At 37.7% G+C, this 26,196-nt stretch overlaps 1 protein-coding gene across 19 annotated transcripts in view; it reads left to right on the plus strand.

Moving 5' to 3' along the window:
• The window catches only part of CDC14B (cell division cycle 14B), a 143,531-nt gene that overhangs the window by 39,592 nt on the left and 77,743 nt on the right, over positions 1–26,196 (plus strand). For 6 of the 19 annotated variants that reach the window (XM_037798207.1, XM_037798206.1, XM_037798210.1 and 3 more), the window contains exons 2-4: positions 21,678–21,768; positions 22,335–22,410; positions 25,423–25,515. In XM_037798207.1, the coding sequence (XP_037654135.1) occupies positions 21,678–21,768; positions 22,335–22,410; positions 25,423–25,515 (260 nt within the window). Of the gene's footprint in view, positions 1–19,815; positions 20,314–21,677; positions 21,769–22,334; positions 22,411–25,422; positions 25,516–26,196 lie in introns of those variants that run through there. The other 13 variants (XM_037798222.1, XM_037798214.1, XM_037798213.1 and 10 more) reach the window with 13 other exon arrangements.

The following is a 26,196-nucleotide window of genomic DNA, read 5'->3' on the forward strand; positions in this document are numbered from 1 at the left end:
CTACACTCATCTGAACCTCTGTCTCCTGTCTTTTCCTATCTGCCAGTAGTGCTCCCTTTAGTATTTCTTGTAGAGCAGGTGTATTGTTCACAAACTCTCTCAGTGACTGTCTGTCTGAAAATATTTTAAACTCTCCCTCATTTTTGAAGGACAGTTTTTCTGGATATAGAATTCTTGTTTTGTAGTTTTTCTCTTTCAGTATCTTAAATATATCAAACCATTACCTCTGTGCCTCCATGGTTTCTACTGAAAAATCTGTACATAGTCTTATTGGGCTTCCCTTGTATGTGATGGTGTCACTTTTTCTCTTGCTGCCTTCAGAATTCTCTTTGTCTTTGACATTTGATAATCTGCTTATTAACTGTCTTGGAGTAGAACTATTCAGGTCTAGTCTGTTTGGGGTACACTGCAGTTCTCAGATCTGTAATTTTATGTCTTTCATAAGAGACGGGAAATTTTCAGTGATTTCCTCCATTATTGTATCTGCCCCCTTTCCCTTCTCTTCTCTTTCTGGGACACCCATGACACATACATTCATTTGCTTCATATTGTCATTCCCTGAAACCCTGCTCATATATTTCCATTCTTTTCCCTATGTGTTCTTTTGTGTGTAGGATTTCATATGTCCTGTCCTCCAGTTCATGAATCCTTTATTCTGCCTTTTCATACCTGCTGTTGTGTATTTCCATTGTGTTTTTCACCTCTTGTACTGTGCCTTTCATTCCCATAAGTTCTGCCAATTTTTTTTTCAAGCTTCTAGATTCTTCTTTATGGTCACTCATTGTCTTATTTCCTTCATCTCTTGCCACATTTTCCTTCAGCTTGTTGATTTGATTGAATATCTTTAATTAGTTGTTTGAATATCTTTAATTAGTTGTTTCAATTCCTGTATCTCATTTGACGTGTAAGTTTGTTCTTTTGACTGGGCCATAACTTCGCTTTTGCTAGTGTGACTCATAATTTTTTGTTGTTTAGGCATCTGGTTTCCTTGATTACCCCAATCCGATTTTCCCAGACCAGATGGGCCCAGGTCTCAGGAGGAAGGTGGAATCAGTGTCAAGTGTCCGTGAGGATGAGCCCCAGCAGATTGTCAGATTTTCCTGTGAGGCTTCTAGACTCTGTGCTTTTCCTATCCTGCCTAGCAAGTGGTACTTGTCAGCCCACAGCTCACCTCTGGTGTAAAAAGGTGTGGTGCCTTTAATCCAAGGGTGTCAGAAGCCAAGCTTAAGTTGTTTCTGGTTTGGTTTTTTTTTTTTTTTTCCCCTCCAGGCCCTGGGGTCTGAATTCTCTGAGGGAAGGCCACCACTTGAGCTGGGCCTCGCCTCCTCTTTTTCTCAGGGAAGATAATCCCTTTTTGGAAATTATCTCCTACACTTGACTTCTTCCTTTGTCTCTCTGACACTCTTTACTCCACACTTGCCTAGGTCAGTGCTGACAATTGAAAATGCCTGAGGCTTTGTCTAATGAGCTACTTAGAATGAGAGAAGAAAAAGAAAAGAGAAAGAAATCCCCTTTTCAGAGCCAGTCGCCCAGTTTGCCAGTTGTTCCAGTTTGCTAATGCTGCCGTTTTGCAAAACACCAGAAATGGACTGGCTTTTATAAAGGGGGTTTATTTGGTTACACAGTTACAGTCATAAGGCCATAAAGTGTCCAAGATAAAGCATCAACAATTGGGTACCTTCACTGGAAGATGGCCAGTGGCATCCAGAAAATCTCTGTTAGCTGGGTAGGCATGTGGCTGGCGTCTGCTGATCCCAGGTTGTGTTCCAAAATGGCCTTCTTCAAAATGTTGCTCTTGGGGCATTTTGTCCTCTCTTAGCTGCAGCTCCTCTTCAAGATATCACTCTCAGTTGCTCTCCAAATGTCAGTCACAGCTGCTCCAGCATCTGGGTTGTGTGGGTCTTTTTAAAGTACTCCAGTGATCCAATTAAGACCCACCCTGAATGGGTGGGGCAACACCTCCATGGACATTATCCAATGAAAGGTCTCGTCCACAGTTGATTGAGTCACATCTCCATGAAACACTGAATCAATAGATTCCAACCTTGCCAACACTAATATGTCTGCCCCCACAAGACTGCATTAAATATAATGGCATTTCGGGGGACACAATACATCCAAACTGGCACACCAGTCAGCCAAAGTTGGTACCCAGTTGTATGTGGCCCTCTTCTTGGGTTTTCTGGTTTGCTAATGCTGCCATTATGCAAAATACCGGAAATGGATTGGGTTTATTAAAGGGATTTATTGGGTCACAAATTTACAGTTCTCCAGCCATAGCATTGTCCAAACTAAGGCATCAACAAGAGGATACCTTCACTGAAGAATGGCCAGTGGTGTCCAGAACACCTCTGTCCACTGGAAAGGCACGTGGCTGCTGTCTGTTGGTCCTTTGCTCCCAGGTTGTGTTTTAAAATGGCTTTCTCCAAAATGTCTCTGGGTGTCTGTCTTAGCTGCTCTCTTTCAGTTCCTCTGTGTCTTTGCTTCTTTCTCCCAGACGTTTCTCTCTAAGCGTCTGGGCATCTTCTCTTAGCTTCTCTGGGGCAAATTCTGGGCTAGCATCTCCAAACATCCTTCTGTCTGCATCTCCAGCCATCTCCAAGTGTTGATCAACGATCGTCTCTAAAATGTCTCTGTCAGCGTCTCTTGGGGTATTTTGTCCTCTCTGGTCTCTGTGTGAGCTCCCATTGAAGGAATCCAATGATTTAATTAAGACCCATCCTTAATGGTCGGGGTCCCCACCTCCATGGAAATAATTCAGTCAGAGGTTCCATGCTAATCAACAGACTAATCAGTCTGCCCCCACAAGATAGCATTAAAGCCTATGGCTTTTCTGGGGGACATAATATATCCAAAACAGCACATCAGGCACAGCAGTTTTCAGGTATTTTGAGTTCAGCTGACTCCAAAAGCCTCTATTTTAATTTATTTATTATTTTTATTTTTTTTCCATCAGTCCTGCCTCCTCTGTGCTGGGAGGGACCTCAGGGTTGCTCTCCTGCTTGCTCCGGGTTTATTTGTGCTTGTAGCTTATATTCAGTAGTCCAAATTTGTTAATTAAGACCACAGTTGGAGCTTGGTTGAGTTACTTTCCCTTGCTCCTAGTAGACTGCTGCTTTTTTCCACAGGGTAGTGTTCCAACTCAGCCCACTGTGCTAATGGGGGAGGGGTGCCAGCTCCTCAATTTGAGGAGCTTTACAGTTCTATGTTGCCACCTCAGCCATTTTACCCAGTCCAGACTGGTTTACAATGTGTGTCCAGTCATGGATGTCCCCCAATAGTTGTTCCAGCCTATATACTAGTTGTTCCTGGCTATTTACTATTTGCCGTAGAGGACTAATTAAATTCCACACTCCATATGCTGCTATCTTGCCCCGCCTCCTGACCTATCTCCATACTGTATTCTTTGTGAAAGCAAGTCACATACCCAGAGGGGGACAAGGTGCATGCCTTGCAGGAGAGGGTCTATGTCTATTATTCGAAATTTTTAAGGTTTGTGTCTTTTCTCCTATTAATTCAATCATTTATTTATATTAGTATTGATTCATGCATACTTATCTTATACTTTGGGTTATAATCCAGAATCATGTACTTAATTTGTTGTTCTAATCCTCCCAGCTTTGGTAGCCATTGGGAATTTTTCTTGTTGCTTCCTGTATCCCACCAACCCCCCCCCCCTTTAAAAAATATTTCTGTGGTGTCTTTTTATAAGTTTTATATAAATCCTTTCCCTTCATAGCTTTTACATTTCATATCTTAGTTTAAGACTTTCCTCACACCTAAGTTAAATAACTAAACATATGTAACACATAAACTTTTACTATTTCATATACATCAGTTAGGATAAGCTAGGTTATGTTGTGGAGGAAACTCCAAAATCTTAGTGGACAGTAACAAAGGCTTATTTTTTCCTTATGCTTTATGTCCATATCTGGTTAGATAAGAGCTCTGTTACAAGTCTTACTCTTGAAGGCCAGACTGGTGGAGCACAGCTACAACATATATAACTTTTTATTGAGTATCACATATGTACTGGAGTCTTATTTATTTTGTAATATATATGTAATAATTATAATGCATACACAGAATTTTCCACAAAGTGTCTAATTGATAAACAGTTTGTGTACATTCTGGGTAAGTAGTTAGCCCATAGACTGAGGAACAGAATGTCACCAAACCCCAGAAACCATCCTGTTGTGTGGTTTCCAGGTCACTATCCTGATTTTTTTCACCATAGATTTGCTTTGTCTGGCTTTGAACTCTATGTAAATGGAATCATACAGTATGTTCTCTCTGGCTTCTTTCACTCAGCAATTTGTTTGTGAGGTTCACATATGACGCTGTGCATCATCATAGGTCATTCATTTCCATTCCTATATAACATTATGTTCTAGTTTGCTAATGCTGCCATTTTGTGGAACACCAGAGATGGATTGGCTTTTATAAAGGGGGTTTATTTGGTTACAAAGTTACAGTCTTAAGATCATAAACTTTCCAAGGTAATGCATCAACAGCAGGGTACCTTCACTGGAGAAAGGCCATGGCATCCAGAAAACCTCTGTTAGCTGGGAAGGCACATGGCTGGCATCTGCTTCCTCCCAGGTTGCACTTCAAAATGGCAATCTCCAAAGTGTCAGCATTCAACGACCTTGAAATGACTTAATCCAAAGGTTCCAACTTAATCACCACTAATACCTGCCCCCATAAGACTGCATCAATGAACATGACTTTTTCTGGGGGACATAATATATACAAACTGGCACAGATTTATATATGAATTCTTACATTAATTTAAAAATCATTTGTGTTAAATTTTCTTTGGATTTGCTTTTGTTGCAAGAGTTATTTAGAAATGGTTTAAACATTTCATCATCTTTTCATCAATAAATCAAAATTTTATTGTTATGTGTTGCCATTTCCTTGTGACCACATGATGACCTCAATGAACATTACATTCTTTAAAAAGAGCATGTTCTCTGTTGAAAATAGCTCTCTATATCCAGTAGATCAATCTTCTAATTCATTGTGTGGGTTTTTTGTTTTTTATTTTTTCAAGGGGGGGGGGGTGTTGTTAGTCTTCTATGATTATGGATTTATTAATTTCTCCTATTTGTACTAATTTTTTCTTTGTAGTTTTCAAATCTGTTCTCAGGCACAAAATTTGTGATTGTTATAACATCTTGGTAGATGTTCCTTTAATCATGAAACATCCTTATCTTTTTATTGCTTTTTGCTGTGAATTCTATTTCATCTGATGTTGATATTGCTATACTTGATTTCTTCTTCCCAGAAACTGTTTAGCATTCCTTTTTCTATCCTTTCATTTAAATTTTTTGTGATATGGTTTTGTTTTAATTGTCTTTATTAAACAAAATGTAGCTTGAATTTTTAAAATTCAATTGGAAAATCTTGTTTTTTAATAGACGAATTTAAGTATTTGCATTTTTTATGGCTACTTATATGTTTGGCCTTATTCCCAGGTCTTTTTCTGTTTTTTAGTTGCCGTAACTTTTTGTCCTTGGTGTTTGGTGGTTTGGTCACATTTTCTTGGTTTATTTTTCCTTTCTGCTGTAATGATTTGGAAGTTATGCAAACTACCATAGTTCTTCTAGTGGCTTCCTTTAAAAATTTTCTTTATAAAACATTTCAGAAATACAGACAAGTATGGAGGCTAAAACATGTTGGGGGGCTTGTGTCTAGGGAGCATGTAGATAAGATTACTATTTTCCTCACATAGGTCTAGACCAATTGATTGAAGAACACAGGAGTTAAACAAATGGAGATTAATATGTTAGCTTTATTACCGATAAAATCTAAGTTAGTGGGCATAGTTTATTTCTGTGCACTTATTATCTGCAGGCAACTAGGATTACTATGTAAGCAGTCACCTGCACATCAGACAAATTCTAGATGGTGAATCTGTAAAATGATGCAGCCTCTATCACCCTGGATTCTTGGGTGACTGTGTAGCATAGAGCTCCCTCCACGCCCACCACCTGTGGTGGACATGTAGCAGCAGCAAGAATGGAGGCTTTGTGGTAAATTAAATCACTAGGATTTTAGGGTTATTTGTTCCCACAGCTTAAATGGCCAAATATACTCATGTCTTCTCAGGGGATAGAGTGGACCAGAACAATATTCATTGTAGATAGGGAGGTTCCAAAAACAGTTAGGGTTCCTCTTCGGTTACTTTTCCTACTTCCATCCTTTGTCCATGTATTTATTTGGGTGTTGGCTTTCTTCTTTTTGATTTATAATTCTTTGTAAATTCTCAATACTAATTCTTTGTTGGTTTTGTGCATTAAAACCTATCTTTCTCCTATCCTGTGAGTTGTCTTTTTATATTTTGTTTATATGATGTCTTGTGTGAAACATTAGCATTAAGCCTCCATATTATCAAATTTCTAATCTTTTGCTTTATAGTTTGGGACTTTTATGTCTAGTTTAAAAAAAACCCATTCCTACTTCACCCTATGAATTATTTTTCTATATGTTCTTCTAAAAATTTTAAAGCTTTTCTTTTCATGTTTAGGTTTTTAAAACACCTGAGATTTTTTTCATATTTGGAGGATGGTTTGAAATGGGTCTCAAACTCCTCCCTATCCCATATGGCCAACCAGTTGTTGGCCATGTATTTTGTATTCTTACTTGTCCTATTCATCTGTAATGCCACCTCTGTCATATGTGAAGTTTCCATGTATATGTGATTCTCCTTCTGGGCTCTCTTCTTTACCTTATCTATTCTATCTGTGCCAATACTATATTGCCTAAATTATTTTAAGTTTTAATATTTGGTAGGGCAAGGGCAGGGCCCGTTGTTCTTTTTCAAAATGTTTTCAGTTCTTCTGGAAGGCCCTCCTAGATTAATTTTAGGGTCAGCTTTTCAGGTTCCATGAAAACCCTGTTTGAGATTTTTATCAGAATTAAGTTTAGTTTCAGGGAAATTACCATCTTTGTGATATTGCATCTTCCCCTTTATAAACCAACGTTATTTCTATTTATTCATAAAGGATATGCACATCTTTTTCTATTACATTTTAAAATTGGTTATTACATGTATCTAGAAATACTCTTGTTCTGTTTTCTTTTTTTTTTTGCATGTGTTAATCATCTATATCCAGAAACTTTGCTAAACTTTACTTATTCTAATAGTTTGTCAGTAGATTTTCCTGTGTTTTCTGGCTATATAATAATTGTCTGCAAATAACAGTAAGTTTGTCCTTCCTTTCCAATTTTTATCTTATTTCTTTTTTTATCTTGGTGTCAGCTAGCACTTCAGGTTATTAAATTGTTACATAGAAGTAATGATAGTGGGAATTTTTGTCTTGTTTTTATCTTCAGGGGCTGCTTCTAAAGTTAAAGCATGATGTATGATATTTGCTGTGGATGTTTGAAAGATAATCTTTATCAGGTTTTAGACACATTGTGCAAAGACTTGATTGGGAGTAAGTGTTCATTTTAATGACTCCCATTTTTGGAGGTAATCATGTGGCTTTCTCCTGTAACCTGTAAATGTTGATAGATTTTTTTTTTCTTTTTTTGTTGAGCCACTAATAAGGTCAATTGTCTTTTTACATGCTACTGGCCATTTGCTGAATTGATTGCTTATAGCCTTTATACAATTTTTTTTTTCTATTGGGTTGTTATCATAGTGCTTTGTAGGTACTTTCTAATCTGTTATGCTAGTTAACCCATTATTATATATTTCCCCCCAAGTTTCTTAATTTTGTTTATAGTGTGTTTTGCCAGATATAGCTTAATATTAATTAACTCTCTTGAGTTTTGTGTCATGCTTAAAAATCCCCCAGGTTTAATTGCAAAAATATTCTGTTATTTTTATAGTTATCCTATAGCTTTTTTTTAATCATTTTTTTTATTGTGGAATATAATATATACGTAGAAGTGAAAACTTTCAAAGTGCAATTTAACTAGTTAGAGAGCAAATTCCAAAGAATATTATGAGTTAGAGTTCCACAGTTTCAGTTATTTCCTCATTGTGAAATATAACATATATGCAAAAAGGTAATATCTTTCAAAGTTTGATTTAACAAGTAGTTATATAGGAAATTTCCAAAACCGTTATGAGTTACAGTACCATAGTTTCAGTTATCTCCTTGTTGTGAAATATAACATATATCTACAAAAAGGTGATAACTTTCAAAGTACAATTTAACAATTAGCTATAGAACAAATTTCAAAGGATGCTATGGGTTACAGTTGCACCATTTCAGTTCTTCCCTTCTTGCTATTCTAATACCCTAGTAACTAAGAAGAAAATTATATAGACATTCAGTATTCATAATCCTTTGTTAAATTCCATCTTGTCTGTTGCTACCCCTTCCTCTAATTGAAACACTTTCCTAATTTTCAGGGATGTCTAGGCAGTGACCACCATAAGTTGTTCATGTTGAAAAAGGGTGTCAACATTATGGGGAAAGGGGACACATCTGGTTGATGTTCCTGAGGAGGCTATTGCCTTTGGGTTTTGGGACTTAGCTGGCATAGGAGTTCTCTAGAGGATTTAAGTTTCTGAAGAATAAATGTAGTGAGTGAAATTTTTTTTAGAGTCTCAGATAGGGATCCAGGTTTTCTTTAGGGTTTTGGAGACTACTGTTGACTTGGGCTTATGATACTGTGGTCATTTGGCATATCTGGCTGAAGCTGGCACAGAAGTAACCTGCAGGACAGCCTCTTGACTCTATTTGAATTCTCTTAGCCACCATAACCTTATTTTGTTGCATTTCTTTCCTCCTTTTTGGCTAAAAAGGCATTCTCAACCCCTCAATGCCAGGGTCAGGCTATTTCCCGGAATCCGTGTCCCATGTTGCCAGGGGGACTCATTCATCTTGGGGGTCCTGGCCCATGTCTGGGGGAGGGTGATCAATTTATTTGCTGAGTTAGACTTAGAAAGTCCACATTTGAGCTACAAAAAGAGGTTCTCTGGAGGTGACTCCCAGGCATAATTACAGGTGAGCTTAGTCTCCCCTTTAAAACCATAAGTTCATCAGAGCAAGCCTCAAGATTGAGGGCTTGACTTATATAGTATTGTGTTCCTAAGTTCACATATATATTATGTCCATGAAGTACAATCCGCATCACTCCCCACTTTAAACAGTTCTCATGACCCAGAACACCTCATAGCTCTTTTCAGACCTTAATTATTTCTCCCTAGTATTTGTGTGGTACTAGTAAGTTATTCCTATTAATTACAGTCCCTAGTATGCAATACGTAGATTTTTCCCATATACCATTCTGTTGTCAACTCTCTGTACTAGTGTCATATCTCAGAAGTATATCATGCAAGCACTTATCTATATTTATAGTATTGGTCTGTGGGATACATGTCTTTAAACAACCCCTTTCAAGCCTATTTACCTTCAATACAGCTCTGATACTTACAGTCCCATTAACAATCATCACCCCTATCCATTCCCATCATTAACCATCATTAACATACTAGATTATCATTTCCCCTCACTATCTATCACTAGGTCTCACTATTCTACATTATAAGACATTGATTTTACATTATTCAGGGAGTTCATAGAAGTGATAACATATAATAGCTCTCCTTTTGTGTCTGACACTTGTCATTATATATTCAAGGTTCATCCATGATGCCATGTTTCAGGACCCTGTTCCTTCTTACTGCTATATATGTATATACCACATTTTGTTCATTTCGTTTTTCTCTAAGCATCTGGGGTCCTGTCTTAGTATATCGCAGCGCAAACTGGGCTTCATCTCTCTTAGCTTCTCTGGAGCAAACTCTGGGCTATTGTGGCTTTATACTAGTCTTCAAAGTCTAGAAGTGTAAGTCCTCCCACTTCGTTCTTGTGTTTTAGGATGTTTTTGGCAATTCGAGGCCCTTTCCCTTCCAAGTAAATTTGATAACTAGCTTTTCCAAGTCTGCAAAGTAGGTTGTTGGAATTTTGTTTGGAATTGCGTTGTATCACTGAGTTGAATCTGTAGATCAGTTTGGGTAGAACTGCCATCTTAATGATGTTTTGTCTTCCTATCCATAAGCATGGAATATTTTTCCACCTATATAGGTCCTTTTTAAATTTCTTTTAGTAATGTTTTACAATTTTGTTTGTAGAGGTCTTTGATGTCCTTGGTTAAGTTTACTCCTAGGTACTTGATTTTTTTAGTTAATATTGTGAATGGATTTTTTCATTGCCTCTTCAGTTAGATTAATACTAGTGTATAGGAACATTACTGATTTATGTGCATTAATCTTATATCCTGCCACTCAGATGAATTTATTTATTAGCTCAAGTAGCTTTGTCGTTTAATTCTCAGGGTTTTCCAAATATAAGATCATATCATCCACAAATAATGGCAGTTTTACTTCTTCCTTTCCAATTTGGATACCTTTTATTTCTTTGTCTTGGTGAATTGCTCTGGCTAGAACTTCTAGCACAATGTTGAATAATAGAGGTAATAGTGGGCATCCTTGTCATGTTCCCAATCTTAGGGGGAAGGCTTTCAGCCTGTCACCATTGAGTACTATGCTGGCTGTGGGTTTTTCATATGTGAGCTCTTTCCCTCATTTCCTGCCTTTTGAAATGTTCTTATCAAAAAGGGATGTTGAATTTTGTCAAATGCTTTTTTATCACCTATTGAGATGATCAATTGATTTTACCTTTCGATTTGTTAATGTGTTGTATTACATTAATTGATTTGCTTATGTTGAACCACTCTTGTATGCTGGGAATGAACCCCACTTGGTTGTGGTGTGTAACTCTTTTAGTATGCTTTTGGATTCGATTTGCATGTATTATATGAGGATTTTCGCTGCTATATTCATATTAGCTTCATAAAATGAGTTAGGTAGTGTTCCTTTTTTTTTTTTTTTTTTTTTTTTCAGTTTTTTGAAAGAGTTTGAGCAGGAATGGTGTCAATTCTTTTTGGAAAGTTTGGTAAAATTCCCCTGTGAAGCCATCTGCCCCGTGCTTTTATTTGTAGGTAGATTTTTGATGACTGATTGGATCTCTTTGCTTGTGATTGGTTTGTTGAGGTTTTCTATTTCTTCTTGGGTCAGTCTAGGTTCATGTGTTTTAGGAAATTCTCCATTTCCTCTAAATTGTCTGACTTGTTGGCATACAGTTGTTCATGGTATCCTTTTATGATTTTTTTACTTCCTTTGGGATCCGTAGTAATTACCCCTTTTCACTTCTGATTCTATTTGGGCCATCTCTCTTTTTGACTTTGTCAGTCTAGCTAAGGGTCTGTCAGTCTTGTTGATCTTCTCAAAGAAACAACTTTTGGTTTTATTTATTCTATTGTTTTTTGTTCTCCAGCTCATATATTTATGCTTTAATCCTTGATATTTCTTTTCTTCTACTTGCTTTAGGGTTAGTTTGCTGATTATTCTCTAGCCTCTTCAGTTGTTCAGTTAGGTCTTTGGTTTTAGCTCTTTCTTGCTTTTTGATGTATGCATTTAGAGCTAAAAATTTCCCTCTCTGCACCTTAGTTGCATCCCACAGCTTTGATAAGTTGTGTTCTTGTTTTCATTCATCTCTATATGTTTATCTATTTCTCTTGCAATTTCTTCTTTGGCCTACTTGTTGTTTAGGAGTGTGTTATTTAACCTCCATATATTTGTGAAAGATCTGGTTCTTTGGTGGTTATTGATTTCTAGTTGCATTTCATTATGGTTAGAGAATGTGCTTTGAATAATTTCAATCTTTTAAAATTTATTAAGACTTGTTTTGTGCCCCAGCATATGATATATCCTGGAGAACGTTCCAAGTGCGCTAGAGAAGAATGTATATCCTGGTAATTTGGGATGTAACGATCTATATATGTCTGTTAAGTCTAATTCTCTTATCATATTGTTGAAGTTCTCAATTTCCTTATTGGTTCTCTGTCTAGTTGCTCTGCATATATAAGACAGTGTTGTATTGAAGTCTCCCACTATTATTGTAGATGTATCTATTGCTTCCTTCAGTTTAGCCAGTTTGTCTCATGTATTTGGATCTCTTTGATTGGGTGCATAAATGCTTATGATTGTTATTTCTTCTTGGTTAATTGTTCCTCTTATTAATGTATAGTGTCCTTCTTTGTCTCTTATGACATCTTTCCATTGAAAGTTTATTTCATCGGATATTTGTATAGCTAACCCCAGCTTTCTTTTGGTTGCAGCTTGTGTAGAATATTTTTTTCCAACCTTTCACTTTCAGTCTCTTTGTGTTTCAAGGTCTAAGATTAGTCTTTTGTAATCAGAATATCAATGGGCCATACTTTTTCTCTTTTTTAAATTTAGTTTTATTGAAATATATTCATATACCATACAATCATCCATGGTATACAATCAGCTGTGCACAGTACGATCATATAGTTATGCATTCATCACCACAATCTATTTCTGAACATTTTCCTTACATCAGAAAGAATCAGAATAAGAATAAAAAATAAAAGTAAAAAAAGAGCACCCAAACCATCTCCCCCCATCCCACCCTATTTTTCATTTAGTTTTTGTCCCCACTTTTCTACCCATCCATCTACACACTAGACAAAGGGAGTGTGATCCACAAGGCCTTCACAATCACACAGTCACCCCTTGTAATCTACATTATTATACAATCATCTTCAGGAGTCCGACTACTGGGTTGGAGTTTGGTAGTTTCAGGTATTTACTTCTAGCTATTCCAATACATTAAAACCTAAGAGGTGTTATCTATATAGTGCATAAGAATGTCCACCAGATTGACCTCTTGACTCCATTTGAAATCTCTCAGCCACTGAAAGTATTTTATCTCATTTTGTATCCCCTCTTTTGGTCAAGAAGATATTCTCAATCCCACAATACTGGGTCCAGATTCATCCCTGGGAGTCATATCCTACGTTTCCAGGGAGATTTACACCCCTGGGAGTCAGGTCCCACATAGTGGGGAGGGCAGTGAGTTCATCTGCAGAGGTGGCTCAGTTAGAGAGAGAGAGGGCCACATCTGAGCAACAAAGAGGTACTTGGGGAGAATCTTAGGCACAATTATATGCAAGTTTAGCCTCTCCTTTGCAGTAACGAACTTCATAAGGGCAAGTCCCACGATACAGGGCTCGACACATCAAATGCCAGTCCCCATGTTTGTGGGTCACACTTTTTAACCCACTTTACCAGTCTGTATCTTTTAATTGGAGAGTTTAATCCATTCGCAATTCAAAGTTATTACTGTGAAGGGAGTTTTTGAACCAGCTGTCTTATCCTTTATTTTTTAGTTGTTAGATCTATTTTTTTCCCTCCCTCTCTCTCTTTTTCTTTTAAGATACAGTTACTAATACTCTTTACTTCTGTGCTCTTCGCCAGACCTCTCTCTCCTTTTATTCTCAGCTGGTAGAGCTCCCTTTAGTATTTCTTGCATGGCAGGTCACTTGTTAACAAATTTTCTCAGCATTTGTTTGTGAAAATTTTAAATTCTCCTTCAATTTTGAAGGAAAACTTTCCTGGATAAAGTATTCTTGGCTGGCAATTTTTCTCGTTCCTTGTCTTAAATATGTTATACCACTGCCTTCTCGCCTCCGTGGTTCCTGCTGCATAGTCAGTATTTAGTCTTATGTTGTTTTCCTTGTATCTGGTGACTCACTTCTCTCTTGCTGCTTTCAGAACTTTCTGCTTCTCTGCAGCATTTGACAGTCTAATCAATATATGTGTTGGAGTAGCTTTATTTGGATTTATTCTATTTGGAGTTTGTTGGACATCTTTGATTTGTAAATTTATGTCATTTAGCAGGGTTGGGAAGTTTTCCCCAGCTATGTCTTCGGACTCTCTTCCTAGCCCTATACCCTTCTTTTCTCCTTCTGGGACATCAGTGATTCTTATATTTGTGTTCTTCATGTTGTCCATCATTTGTCTGCACTCCATTTCAAATTTTTCTATATTTTTTTCACCGTTTGTTCTTTTATGCATTTATATTCGATTGTGCTGTCTTCTAATTCACCTACTCTTTTTTCTGCCTCTTCGAATTTGCTGTTGTGTCTCTAGTATATTTTTAATTTGAGCCATAGTGTCTTATTTCTGTTAATCTGCTTTTTTTAAATTTACTCTTTCAAATTCTTTTTTATGCTCTTCTAGAGTCTTCTTGATTTTCTTTATGTCTTTAGCCATCTCGTTGAAGTTGTTCTGGAGATTTGTTTGTACTTCTTTAATTAATTGCTCCAAATTCTCTGCCTCTTCCTGCTTTTAAATTTGTCTGTTTGGCTTGTCCATGTCTCCTAGATTCTTCAAGTGCTTAGTAATTTTCTGTTGGCTTTGCAGCATTTTCTTTTCTTGAGAACATTATTTTGGGAAATGCGGGATTATTTGGGCGTTTATTTATGATTTGGGAGAGCTGCAGCTTACTGCAGTGCAATTTCCCTCTCCTACCAGAAGGTGGCACTCTTTTCCAGCCTTTTACTCTCAAGTTGGTCTTTCCAGAACTTCTCCTTTGTGCTCGATGGAGTCTAAACCAGATGGGGAAGCAATCAGTGTACCAGTACCGTGTCCACTGGGGACTACCTGCCCTGAGGCTGCTGACATGGACCCTGAGCAATTTGGCAGGGAGTCCATTCAGTGGCACCCTTTAGAACTAATGTGCCCTGCTCCCTGCCTGCTGTCGACTGCAAGCCTGGGGGGTGTGGGAGGGGCTCCTGATGTGTTTGTATGGCGCCCTCTCCTATTGCCGCTTCTTGCTGGTGCATCCCCCATACTTTCATGGGGGGAGAGTGAATGCTGCCTCCTGGGTTCCCTCACAGCAGTTCTTGGTGGTGTGGCTGTGGAGCATCACCTCCCCAGCTAACTGCAAGGTTGGTGCATGGGAGTGGAGAGCTGCTGCTCACTCCCTTGCCCGGAGGTCGTATTGCCACTGCTGGCCCCAGGAGGCTGAACTTGCCAAAGAAACTCCTGTTCCTTGAGGTGCCATCTCTCCACATTTTTGTCCACATCCCCTCCACGTACTGTGGGGGACCCTCTATGGTCGGTCACATTCCGTAACTGTGGTCCTGGGCGTCCTCCAGCCCCCCTCTCTAGTTTCTTTCGTGGAGGAGAACCTTGTTCCACCTCACCTACTCGGTCATCTTCCTGGAAATCCTCTGTCCTACAGCTTTTTTTTTTTAATGTTTTTTTAATTTTTTAAATGTAATTTTCTTGAGATATGTTCACATACCATAGCATCCTCCAAAGAATACAATCAGTTGGTCACAGTACCATCATATAATTGTGCATTCATCACCACAATAAATTTTTTGAACATTTTCATTACTCCAAGAAATAAAAATAAGCATAAAAGTCTGTGACTGTGATTGTGAAAACCTTGTGGCCCACATTCCCTTTATCCGGTGTACGGACAGATGAGTAGGAAAAAGGGGGACAAAAAGTAAATTAGTAATAGAGGATGAAAAGGTATGAGATGTTTTGGGTGTTTGTTTGCTTTTTTTTTTTTTTTTACTATCCTACAGCTCTTTAAAAAATTATTTCATCTGGTATTTTTTTAAATATAGTGTTTGGGTTTGTCAATGCTGACATAATGCAAAATACCAGAAATGGATTGACTTTTATAAAGGGGGTTTATTTGGTTACAAAGTTACAGTCTTAAGGCCATAAAAGTGTCCAAGTTAAGGCGTCAACAATAGGGTACGTTCACTGAAGGATGGCCGATCTCATCCAGAAGAACTCTGTTAACTGGGAAGGCACGTGGCTGGTGTCTGCTGATCCCAGGTTGTATTTCAGCTCCTCATTCAGCTCCTGTGTGTTCTTGGTTCTTTCTCCCAGGATGTTTTTCTCTAAGCACCTGGGGGTCCTATCTTAGCATATTCTGGGGCAAACTCTGGGCTTCATCTTTCTTAGCTTCTCTGGAGCAAACTCTGGGCTAGCAAAAGTCTGCTTTCAACGGCCATCTCCGAAATGTCTGTCTCAGCTGCTCTTTGGTCCTTCTGTTTGTGAGGTCTTTTATAGGACTCCAGTGATTAAATCAAGTCCCACAGTGAATGGGCAGGGTCCATATCTCCGTGGAAATAATTTAATCAAACATTTCACCCACAGTTGATTGAGTCACATCTCCATGGAAATAACCTAATCCAAAGATTCCAACCTAATCAACACTAATACCTCTGCCCTCACAAGACTGCATTAAAGAACATGGCGTTTTGGGGGACATAATATATCCAAACTGGCACATATAGTATGTGAGATTGCAACCTCCTTTTCTTTTAGACAGTATATAGATATTTGCCCTCTATTGAATAAGGCTTTCCTTTATCTTTGGTGTGAAATATCAGCTTTCTCATAGAGTAAATTTTCATATGTCTTCGTGTCTATTTAACCTCTCTCTTCTGTTCCATTTATCTATTTGTATATTGCTGTGTTAAAGTCATATTATTTTAATTAATTTTGATTTTTATTAGGGCAAGTCTTTGAGGCAGGGACTTAAAAATCCTAATTCTGCCCCCTCACAACAAGCTTTTCACTTTGGTCAGATTTATCACTTCACCTCTTTAAGGCTTGGTTTCCTTACCTTGAAAATATTAATATAATATCTATCTCATAGGTTGTAATGAGCTTACTACCTGGCACTGGACCTTCAGTAATTGTTAGCTACTGTTCTTTTAGGGGGTAATGCTGCGTTTTTTTTTTAATGCAATTTTATTGAAATATATTCACATACCATACAGTCATACAGTATACAACAGTTGTTCACAGTGTCATCATATAGTTGTACATTCATCACCAAAATCAATTTTTGAACATTTTCATTACTCCAAAAACTAAAAATAAGAATAAAAGTAAAAATGAACACCCATTACATCCCATGCCCTTCACCCCCCAGTGTCCATTTTTCTACGCATCTGTCCATACACTGGATAAATAGTATTGCTTCTTTTTTTTATCAGTACCTTTATGAATATTCCTTTCTTCCCATTGGTCACTCCTTCCATCAAAAGATAAGTAATTAATACAGATGAGACTCTGATGTGCATTCCACCTGTTTCTGTGGGATGCGAGAGAATTGGTGTTCATATGGAGCCTTTCTGGGGGTGAGATGTGTGTGCCTGTTTTCTCTTGCTCCCTAGTGATATGGATTCTCCTTTCTGCTTGGCTTGTGGTAAACTCACCAACACTGGACCTCCCCATCCTGCAGGGAAGCCCTGCACTTTTCCATTTGTTCTGCCCAGGACCTGGGGGAAATAGTAGGAAACCCGTTGTATCTGTAAGTTCAAGTAGAGTTCTTTTAATCTTTTATTTTAAAAAGCAGATACTGTATTGTGATTCTCACTCAATTCCTACATCTATTTGTCAACTCTTCTCTGTTTTATGATTAATTATCCCCAAATATCTACAGTTCTTGCAGGAAAATGCTTTGCATTTATTTAACAAATGCTTAACTAATAGAAGAGGAAGCAAACTTGGATAGCTCAAAGGCCAAGTCATATCTGCAGACAATTTGTTCCAGTGATGGGTTTGAAGTATTTTTGTCAACATTTTAAAAGTGTGAAATTTCAAAGTATGAAACCCAGATTTCTGTATTGTTTCCTTCTTCTGTATCCTATTAGTCAAAGCAGGGGTGGCAGTGTTATGTGACTGGGATGTAAGCAAGAATGTTTATTACTTCAGTTCTTTAGTTTTCTGCTTTTGACACCAAAAGAAAAAAAAATTAAAGGGGAATATATGGGTTTACAGTAGGATTTTAAGTTTAATCATAGACGTTTAAGCAAAAGTTTGTAAAGAGCCATGTTCCTAGTTTATTAGGGACATCCTAATAAATGTCCCTTCACTAGAACTCCAGCCTCTGTAGTAGTTTCTTGCTATATTACTCTAACAATAGACTATTGAAAACGTATTTTATAGACTTAGTTGGACACCAAAAATCAATGATTTTATTTTCTGTAATAGATAAAATATTCCTAGGGAATTGAATTTCAGCTTTGGATTCAGAGGGAAAATCTCTTCCTGCTTCCATGTAGCTGATTCCAGTTTTGATTTGGCTTTTTTTTAGAAGAAATTAGATTTCAGGAGATGGGTGGTAACCAGAAGAAGTTACTAACCAGTTTTCTTATTTAAATATGTACAAAGGACACTTCCAGGTTGTGTTACGTTGTGCTCACTATGTATTTCCCTCTTGATTAAGAGTCAGCTTTGGAATAGCATTGTTTACCTGAAAGTTTATTTTTTAAAAACTTCCTAACATTTTGAATAGGTGATATATGGTACAGAATTCAAAAGTTATTAAAAGGCATAAAGGTAGAATAAATCTCCATACTCTTCCTTATTTCCAGACACCTAGTTTTCCCCTATAAAGGCATCCACTATTATCAGTTTCTCCTCTCAGAGATTCACTATGCAAGATTTGTATATATAATCATAGATATATATATGATATAAATACACTCTTACACATGGTAGCATTATATGCAACTCCTAGGTATCTCACATGTCTTTGTCATGTAACAGTCTATCTTGGCACTGTTTCCAGTTTTTAATTTTCAAAACTGGAAAATTGCTCAAATTTTCCTTTTTGTCCCAGTTACACAGGCAGTGTGTGAAAATGCCTGTTTTCCCACAACCTTACCAACACAGTGTCTGAAACTCCTTTGATTTTTGCCAGCCTGAGGAAAGGCTGGTACTGATCAGTTTAAATCTACATTTTTGTTTTTCTGCAGTAACATAAAATTGAAGCTGAGTATCTTCTTGAGATGAATTTTAAATATTTTTCCAGTTTATCTCTTGCCTTTGTTTATTGCCATGAAGACATTTTTTTTTAAAGGATGTGTATCAATTTAGCAGTCATTCCCTTATGGCTTTTAGATTTTGTGATATTTAGAAAGACCTTCTCCAGTTGGAGAGTATAAAAATGAATTCATGGTTTCAATTTTTACATTAAGATCTTTGCTTCAACTGAATTTTTAGAATAAGGTTAGGAGGATGCAGGTTTACTTTTGAGGCAAAAATACATATGTGATTCCAAGATAATGTATAATTCTCGGGAAAGAGTTGTTACTCTCCTGCTTTCCCATTTTAAGAGCATGTCCTTTGATTTTTTTTCATGGCTTATTAAAGAAACATTTTTCTGTAGAAAATTGGAAAAAAATCCAAGAGAGAATGAAAATCACCCACAATCCCAGTACCATATTACATATAACAAAATTGGGATCATATTGGATCTTAATTTTTTCCCCTTGAGATTATAAATATGAATATGGCCTTAGAAAGGATTTTAAGTGCTTTAGTATTCTGTCAGAATTTCTTAAGCCACCCTCATACTTTTCTGAGGAGAAATCCAGAACCTTTCAGGGAATCTTGAACAGTTTTGAAGATGCCCATTTGGAAGTACAGACGCAAGCCCTCGAGAGAGGCTCAGTCGGTCTTTACCTGCAGGAGGGGAGGGGACGAAGCTCTTCCCTGCAGCCTCTCCCCAGGCCGGGTTCTCGGCAGCCGCCCACCTGCGCGCGCGTGAGGGTGGAGGCCTCGGTCCCTCAGGGTCGGGCCGCGGCCGGGTTCCTGGAGGGCGCGCGACAGCTCCTCGGGTCCACGAGGCCTTGCTCACGCCCTTGCCCGGGGTCCGCGCAACCAGGCGGCGCCGTGGATGCGGGAGGAGCCGTGATCCCGCCGCTTCCCTCTCGGTCGCGCACAGCCTCAACCGGGCCGGGCGTGTAGCCGGCGGCTGCAGCGCCCTCTGGCGGCGGCGGGCAGTGGGCAGGGAGGTCTGAGCGCGGGGTTTGAGGGAGGCGCCCAGGACCCCGCCCCGGCACCGCTCGGCACTCTCGGGTCTGCGCCACTGCGGGGCGTTGCGCCTGGCCCTTCAGACAAGTCCTCTTAATTGCTAAAGATCTTATAGAGCCATTTTTTTTTTTTTTTTTTTTTTTTTGAACGGCCACTGTTTGCTGCTTTGACTCTCTGGAAGCACTTCCCGACTTTAAGTCCAATATTTTGGCGCTGAAGGAGCTCTGGTTCCGCGTACACCCGCGCCTCGCAACCCCAGCTCGTAGGTGAAGGCTCCGGGGACTTCGGAAGGTTCCATCCTCTGCCTCTTCGCGGCCTCCTTTGGGACAGTTTTGAGAAGTTTGGAACTTCCGGGGTTGGCTCGCCAGGGTGTGTCGTTCGCGGCCGCGTAGGTGGCATTTAGCCTTGTGGCAGGGTGGGTGGCCGGGGGCCGTCCCTGTACCCGTGTGCGGGCGCAGCCCTTTAAACTTGGTCTTTAAACTTCGGGGGTGTGGTTGTGGCCTACCGGCTGGTTGCTCAGATCCCACAAGATCCTTCCCCTCCGCCCCCGCCTTCCAGATGCTTTGGAGTCATGAGCCGGGAGGGCGCGCGAACCCGCTTGGTGGCGGAGGTGATCAAAGGTGAGTGCGGGAGGGCGTGGGACTTCCCTGTCCGGAGCGCCCTCCCCCGGGACACCCGCGAGTTTAGAGGGCGTCAGACACGGGCCGAGAAGTGTCTTTAAACATCGGGCCGGGGCTGGCTCTGTCTCTAGGGCGTGGGTGGCCTCCTGGGACTCCTAGTTCCCAGGCCGTGGTCTTGCTTTGGAACAAATACGCTCATATCTGTGTAGTTATGAGCCTTGGGTCCGCTAACTGGTAGGTCAGATGAGTCTCTCCACTCGGGTGTAAAAAACTTAGCCCACTGTACACAGAGATCGAATCGTTTGTGATAGGAAAAAAAGTCCCAGCATCCTTTTTGAGTGTTTGTGGTTGCCAAAACTTTAATTGAGGCGTTTACAAGGAAAGAAATAACAGCAATTGGTGTGAGTTGAGTGGCAGGCACAAAAAAATTTACATTTATTTGGGGAAAGGATGCCAGCTGGCGTTCTTGGTCTCTCACTGCTAGCTCCTCCGGAGTATATGTATATGTGTATGTATATGAAGGCTGTACTTGATTTTGTTACATTTTTGAGGCAAATTCAAGCGTAAGGTATGCTACTAGCACCTAGTATTACTACTAGTAAGTTACTGCAGATGACTTTGTTTTGCTGAGGCTTTTAAAAGCAACTTCTTTTGGGAAGAAGGGTGGAGCCTCTGAGCATTGCTGCTCCTTACTATGTTCTTGCTAATTGTTACACACTCGCTGCATTTATGCAACACTAGTTCATCTCCATCTCATCATGCAGAAACCTCTCATTGATTCTCTTTTAGTGCTAGTTTGTCTAATTGTAAAAATACAGAAGTAGTGTTTAGGATCACAAAAATGTAGCGATCAGTTGGATAAACATGGTTTGCCTTGTTCTGTAGCCTTAAACGTTCGTTTTGAAGGCATTCTTTTCTACTTAAGAAATGTACAGTTGCTTGTAGAAATGTCTTTTTAGGATATCTTGAAAACTCATTATAGTGAAAGACCCCTCCCTATAAGCTTAATATAAGATTGTTGGTTAGCCATCAAATGCCTGCTGCAGTTTTCTAAATTTCTTAGTTCAGGGGGACTAAAATTTTATGAGAGGTTCTCCCAGAAAACGAACCATATAGCTACATGAAAAGTCACTGTTGAAACTTAAATTTAAAGGCAGTCTCTACTTTAAAAAATATTCGCTTATTTATTATCGTTCACCAAAATATCTAGGATATTTTGAAATTACCCGTTGGCACCTCTACCATCTGAAACATGCATGGAAAAATAAAAAAATTTTACTTCATTTTAAAAGAATTGCGTCATGGTGGTATGAAACATTTTTTAATAACCTGAAGGAAGGAACATTGCAATTTTTCCATTTCAGATCGCCTTTGTTTTGCCATTCTCTACAGCAGACCAAAGAGTGCACCAAATCTACATTATTTCTCCATAGATAATGAACTTGAATATGAGAAGTAAGTATTAACTTGCTTTTCTAAAGATTGTGAGTACCTTTTTTTAAAAAAAAAATCATTTTGAAGAATGAGTTTAAATAGGATAGCCTTGGAAAATTACAAAGCATTTGATTGATAATTGCTGGATGCTTTGTTTAGCCCCTGGTTATAAAAGAGATCCTTAGAGCAAAAAGTTAGAAATTAGGGAGTTTTCTTAAATTGAATCATTTAAATTCGAAATTCTAATAGTTTACTCTACAGTGAGCTATAAACTCGTGTACTAAGTAAAATATTGTGGGGTTTTTTTTTTTTTTGGAAAAATATTGTTTTTTTAATGTGTGGAAAACAGCTTTTTTATTCAGAAGATATTTTCATACGTCATTTGAGATTAGATTTAGGCATCATAGCGTTTACTAAGTTGAATTTTTTTATAATCACTGCCAGAATATTTCTTCAACTAGTAAGGTAATACCTTTTAATTGTGTGATCAGTAACAATTTGGTGTTTGCTTTCATGTCTTAATTTGATCTGTACCCCCCCAAAAGGCATTTAGAATATACATATCCTCTTGTTTTTCATTTTTAAAGTTTCTACGCAGATTTTGGACCACTCAATCTGGCAATGGTTTACAGATATTGTTGCAAGATAAATAAGAAATTAAAGGTAAACTTCTTTTTACTTAAGATTTGACTTCAGTAATCATTGTTAGGCTGATCTTGGGGAGGAAAATAAGGAAAAAAGACTTTATATTAAAAAAAAGAAATGTTATGATTACAGTGCAGTGGTGTTTGGGACAAATACTTTTTTTCTTTTTCCCCAATTGTTTCATGAAGTCACAGTATATATATTTGTTTTCCAGGGTTCTGATTGAACAGGTTAAGTTTCAGTCTTTTGGTTCTGGTTTGTGTTGGTGGTGCTCAAATACTTGAAAAGCCGAAAGGAAAATCGGTTAATAAATTAACATCTTTTTGTCTGACCTAATGGAACTGAAACCTTTGCTTTGATTGTTTTCTTCCTGCCTTCACTTTGATAAGGATTGCCAGCAAACTAGCTAGAAAAATTGGCCCATCTTTCAGTTTGTCTTGAAACTTCCATAATACTGTACTAGTTGTGACCCTTCACCTTGACCCCTTACTGATATGATTAAGGAGCAGGAAAAGCAAGAACAAACAATGCTTTGGACATGTACTTGAGAGTTGCAAAAGTCTGTTTCTGTTGATTTGAACTTAGACCCTGTTCATTCATTTAAAAAAAAAAAAAACAACTTTGAATTGTTGATCATGCCCAGTGTGAAGTATTGTTTATGTACTGTTAGTTGCAAATTAGTTACTCTGAGCTCTCAAGTAGAAAATAGTGGATGTGGAGACAGGTTTTTTTTTTTAAGCAGTTTTATTCAATTGATTACTTACTACTACATGGAAGAATTAAAATTTATCTTTAATTGGAAATCCATATATGAGTGAGTAAGGCATAAATAAAAAATAATAAAACTCTATCATAAATGTTAGAAGTACCAATCAGATGAGTTACTAATTTGTAAAATGGAAGTTGTAGAATTTTTTTTTTTTTTAATCTGTATTCACAGGTTTATACAGAGCTGGAAACTTGATATTTCCTCTTTCTGGGCTTTACTCCTCTTTTAAATAGGAGTATAAGCATTTAGGCAGTGTGTGTTTGTGTTTTCTCCTTACTTTTTCCAGTTGCCAGTGGTTGGTCTTTTGTTTCACACAGAGCCAGGAAACTTCCCCATACCCCACCTTTGTTCTTTTGCTTTAATTTTCAAAGATTTTTTATTTTCATGCTCAGTCATTTATAGACTTTTATCCTTTGGGTCAACAAAAAAAATGTATAGGTCCTTTCTGTGTTTTTCAATTATAAGAACAACTTGCAACCTTACTGACCATTCAGCCTGATTGAAAAATTATTCTATTCAATTAATAGTGACAGAAGTATATCTAGAGTTTGAATGAAGAGTGGTTTGTGCTCCTGCTGCTGTGTGACAGGGGTTTTTGTTTGTTAATCTACTTGGATCTCTTAGTCCACGTAAACAAGTAAAGGAAATATGTACACAACACTGGGACCTGATTCACAGAAGGCAAGGAATATGTGCTTATTGAACTGAATCTATCTGTTTATTTCCCTTGCTTGAATCCATTTCTGTTCAAGTTAATGATGTACAGTTGAAGAAGTGTTAGCTAATCAGGTGTTCCTTTTACTTTCAAATTCCATATCCTTTTTATTTTTAACTTTTTATTGAAGTATATTAATAGAAATGTATATAGATCATGATTATACAACTCAGTGAATTTCAACAAATATACATTGTAGTCATCACCTAGACCACGAATAGAACATTAGCAGCATCCCAAGAGAGCCCCACTTACCGCACCATGTCATCTCATGGTTCCTATTTGCGTCCACTGCACATACACTCTCCCTCCCTGAATTCATTATACTGACTTCTAACAGCGTGGATTAGTTTTCCTGTTTTTATATATCTGTTTTGTTCATTCATTCACATAGAATTAACCATTTTAAGTGTATCATTCAGTGGCGTTTAGTGCATTCACAATGTTGTACAACCAACACCTCTGTCTATTTCCAAACATTTACAGCAATCCAAGAGGAAACTCCTACCCATTGAAGTGGTCACCTCCCCACTTTCCCCTACTCCAAGACCTGTGCAACCACAAATCTGCTTTTTGTTTATTGATTTGCCTATTTTGGATATTTCACTTAAATGGAAATCATACAATATGCAGCCTTTTGTGTCTGGCTTCTTCCACTCAGTAAGTTTTTGAGGTTCATCCATGTTGTAGCATATGTCAGTCCTTCGTTTCCTTTTATGACTGACTTGTATTCTATTGTGTGGATCTACGTATCTTTTTTATCCGTTCACCAGTTGATAGACATTAGGTTGTTTCCACCTTTTGGTTATTGTAAATAGTGCCGCTATGAATATTTGTGTGCCAAGTTTTTGTTTGAACACCTGTTTTCAGTTCTTTTGAGGAGTGGAATTTCTGATCATATGTTAATTTTATGTTTAACTTTTTGAGGAACCACCTACTGGTTTCCACAGTAGTTAAGCTGTTTTATATTCCTATCAGCAATATATGAGAGTTCAAATTTCTTCACATCTTCACCAATGCTTGTTTTTTATGTTCTTAATTATAGCCATTCTAGTGATTGCATATACCATTTTATTTTTATTTAAAGGTTTTTTGGAATAGAGTCTTGAAAAAAAGTCAAACTTCAATAAAGGGAAAGAAAAGGTCACTCCCACCACTTTTTTTCCAGCTTGTTTTTGAGTATTCTTTCAGAGGTAGTCTGCTTTAAGTATGTGTCTATTCATATCCTCTCCTCTCATCTTTAATTGTATATTCATTCTAATCCTAGAATATGTCTTTTATGGGAAGTTACATGATATTATACTTAACTGGGCATTTCCTAAATTATGGGAACACACAACATTTGTTTAATGAAGAAAATTTTTTCCCTCTTACCATTTGTTTACATCACAATCTTTAGGAATCAAAGTTGATTTTTTTTTAAAGGTCTTCCTAATGTGAATGCTTATGCATTGTGAGATTTGGAATTTATTTTAAAAGTCACAAAATACAATTTTAAAACTTGAGCTTGAAAGGAAAATACTAACAGCTCTTCATTTTTATGCAGTCCATTACAATGATTAGGAAGAAAATTATTCATTTTACTGGCTCTGATCAACGAAAACAAGCAAACGCTGCTTTCCTTGTGGGCTGTTATATGGTAAGTATTTACTACTTTCCTAATGTATTAGTAAAAGTGTGCACAACAGTGATATTTTGAATTTGTGGCTGAATTTTAATATTACTAGTGTCTTAATTTCTGTAAAGAAAGAGAATAAGTTTTCCTTTTTTGCAAGTTGACCAACCACTGTGAAAAAGTCTGTGTTGTTCTTTAGGTTAAAAAATAATACCACCCAAAGCAGTGTTTTTATGGATTAGTGATCCATTTAGTAAATTGTGAAATGATTTTAGTGAGGACAAGACCAATATTGATTAAAAAAAAAAAAAAAAAAAAGAAAAGAATAGAAAATATCAGAGTGCATGTAAAAGTTCTTTATAATTTGAACGTAGGCATTTTCCCCCTAAATTAGATATTGTTTTGGAAAAGCCAGCATTTATTTACACAAGGGTCATGGATTTCATTAACTTGTGACTGACTATAATTACATGATCTTTATCTTTTTTAAACATCTAGTGCCTAGTGGATTCAACTGCAGTAGTAGTTAAGTGATGATTTTCCCGAATAAACTAATAGCAAAGAGCTCCTCCAGGGTGTGGTCCCCTCATTATTTTGGTGACAAGGAAGCTAGCTACTCTGTTCAGCGGGGAAGAAGAGCTAGTGGATGTTTCTTCCACTCCACCATGTACATAATAGTTATTCTCCTAGATTAAAAAAGGATTA

This window comes from Choloepus didactylus, chromosome 10, assembly GCF_015220235.1.
Source record: "Choloepus didactylus isolate mChoDid1 chromosome 10, mChoDid1.pri, whole genome shotgun sequence".
Lineage (NCBI taxonomy): Eukaryota > Metazoa > Chordata > Mammalia > Pilosa > Megalonychidae > Choloepus > Choloepus didactylus.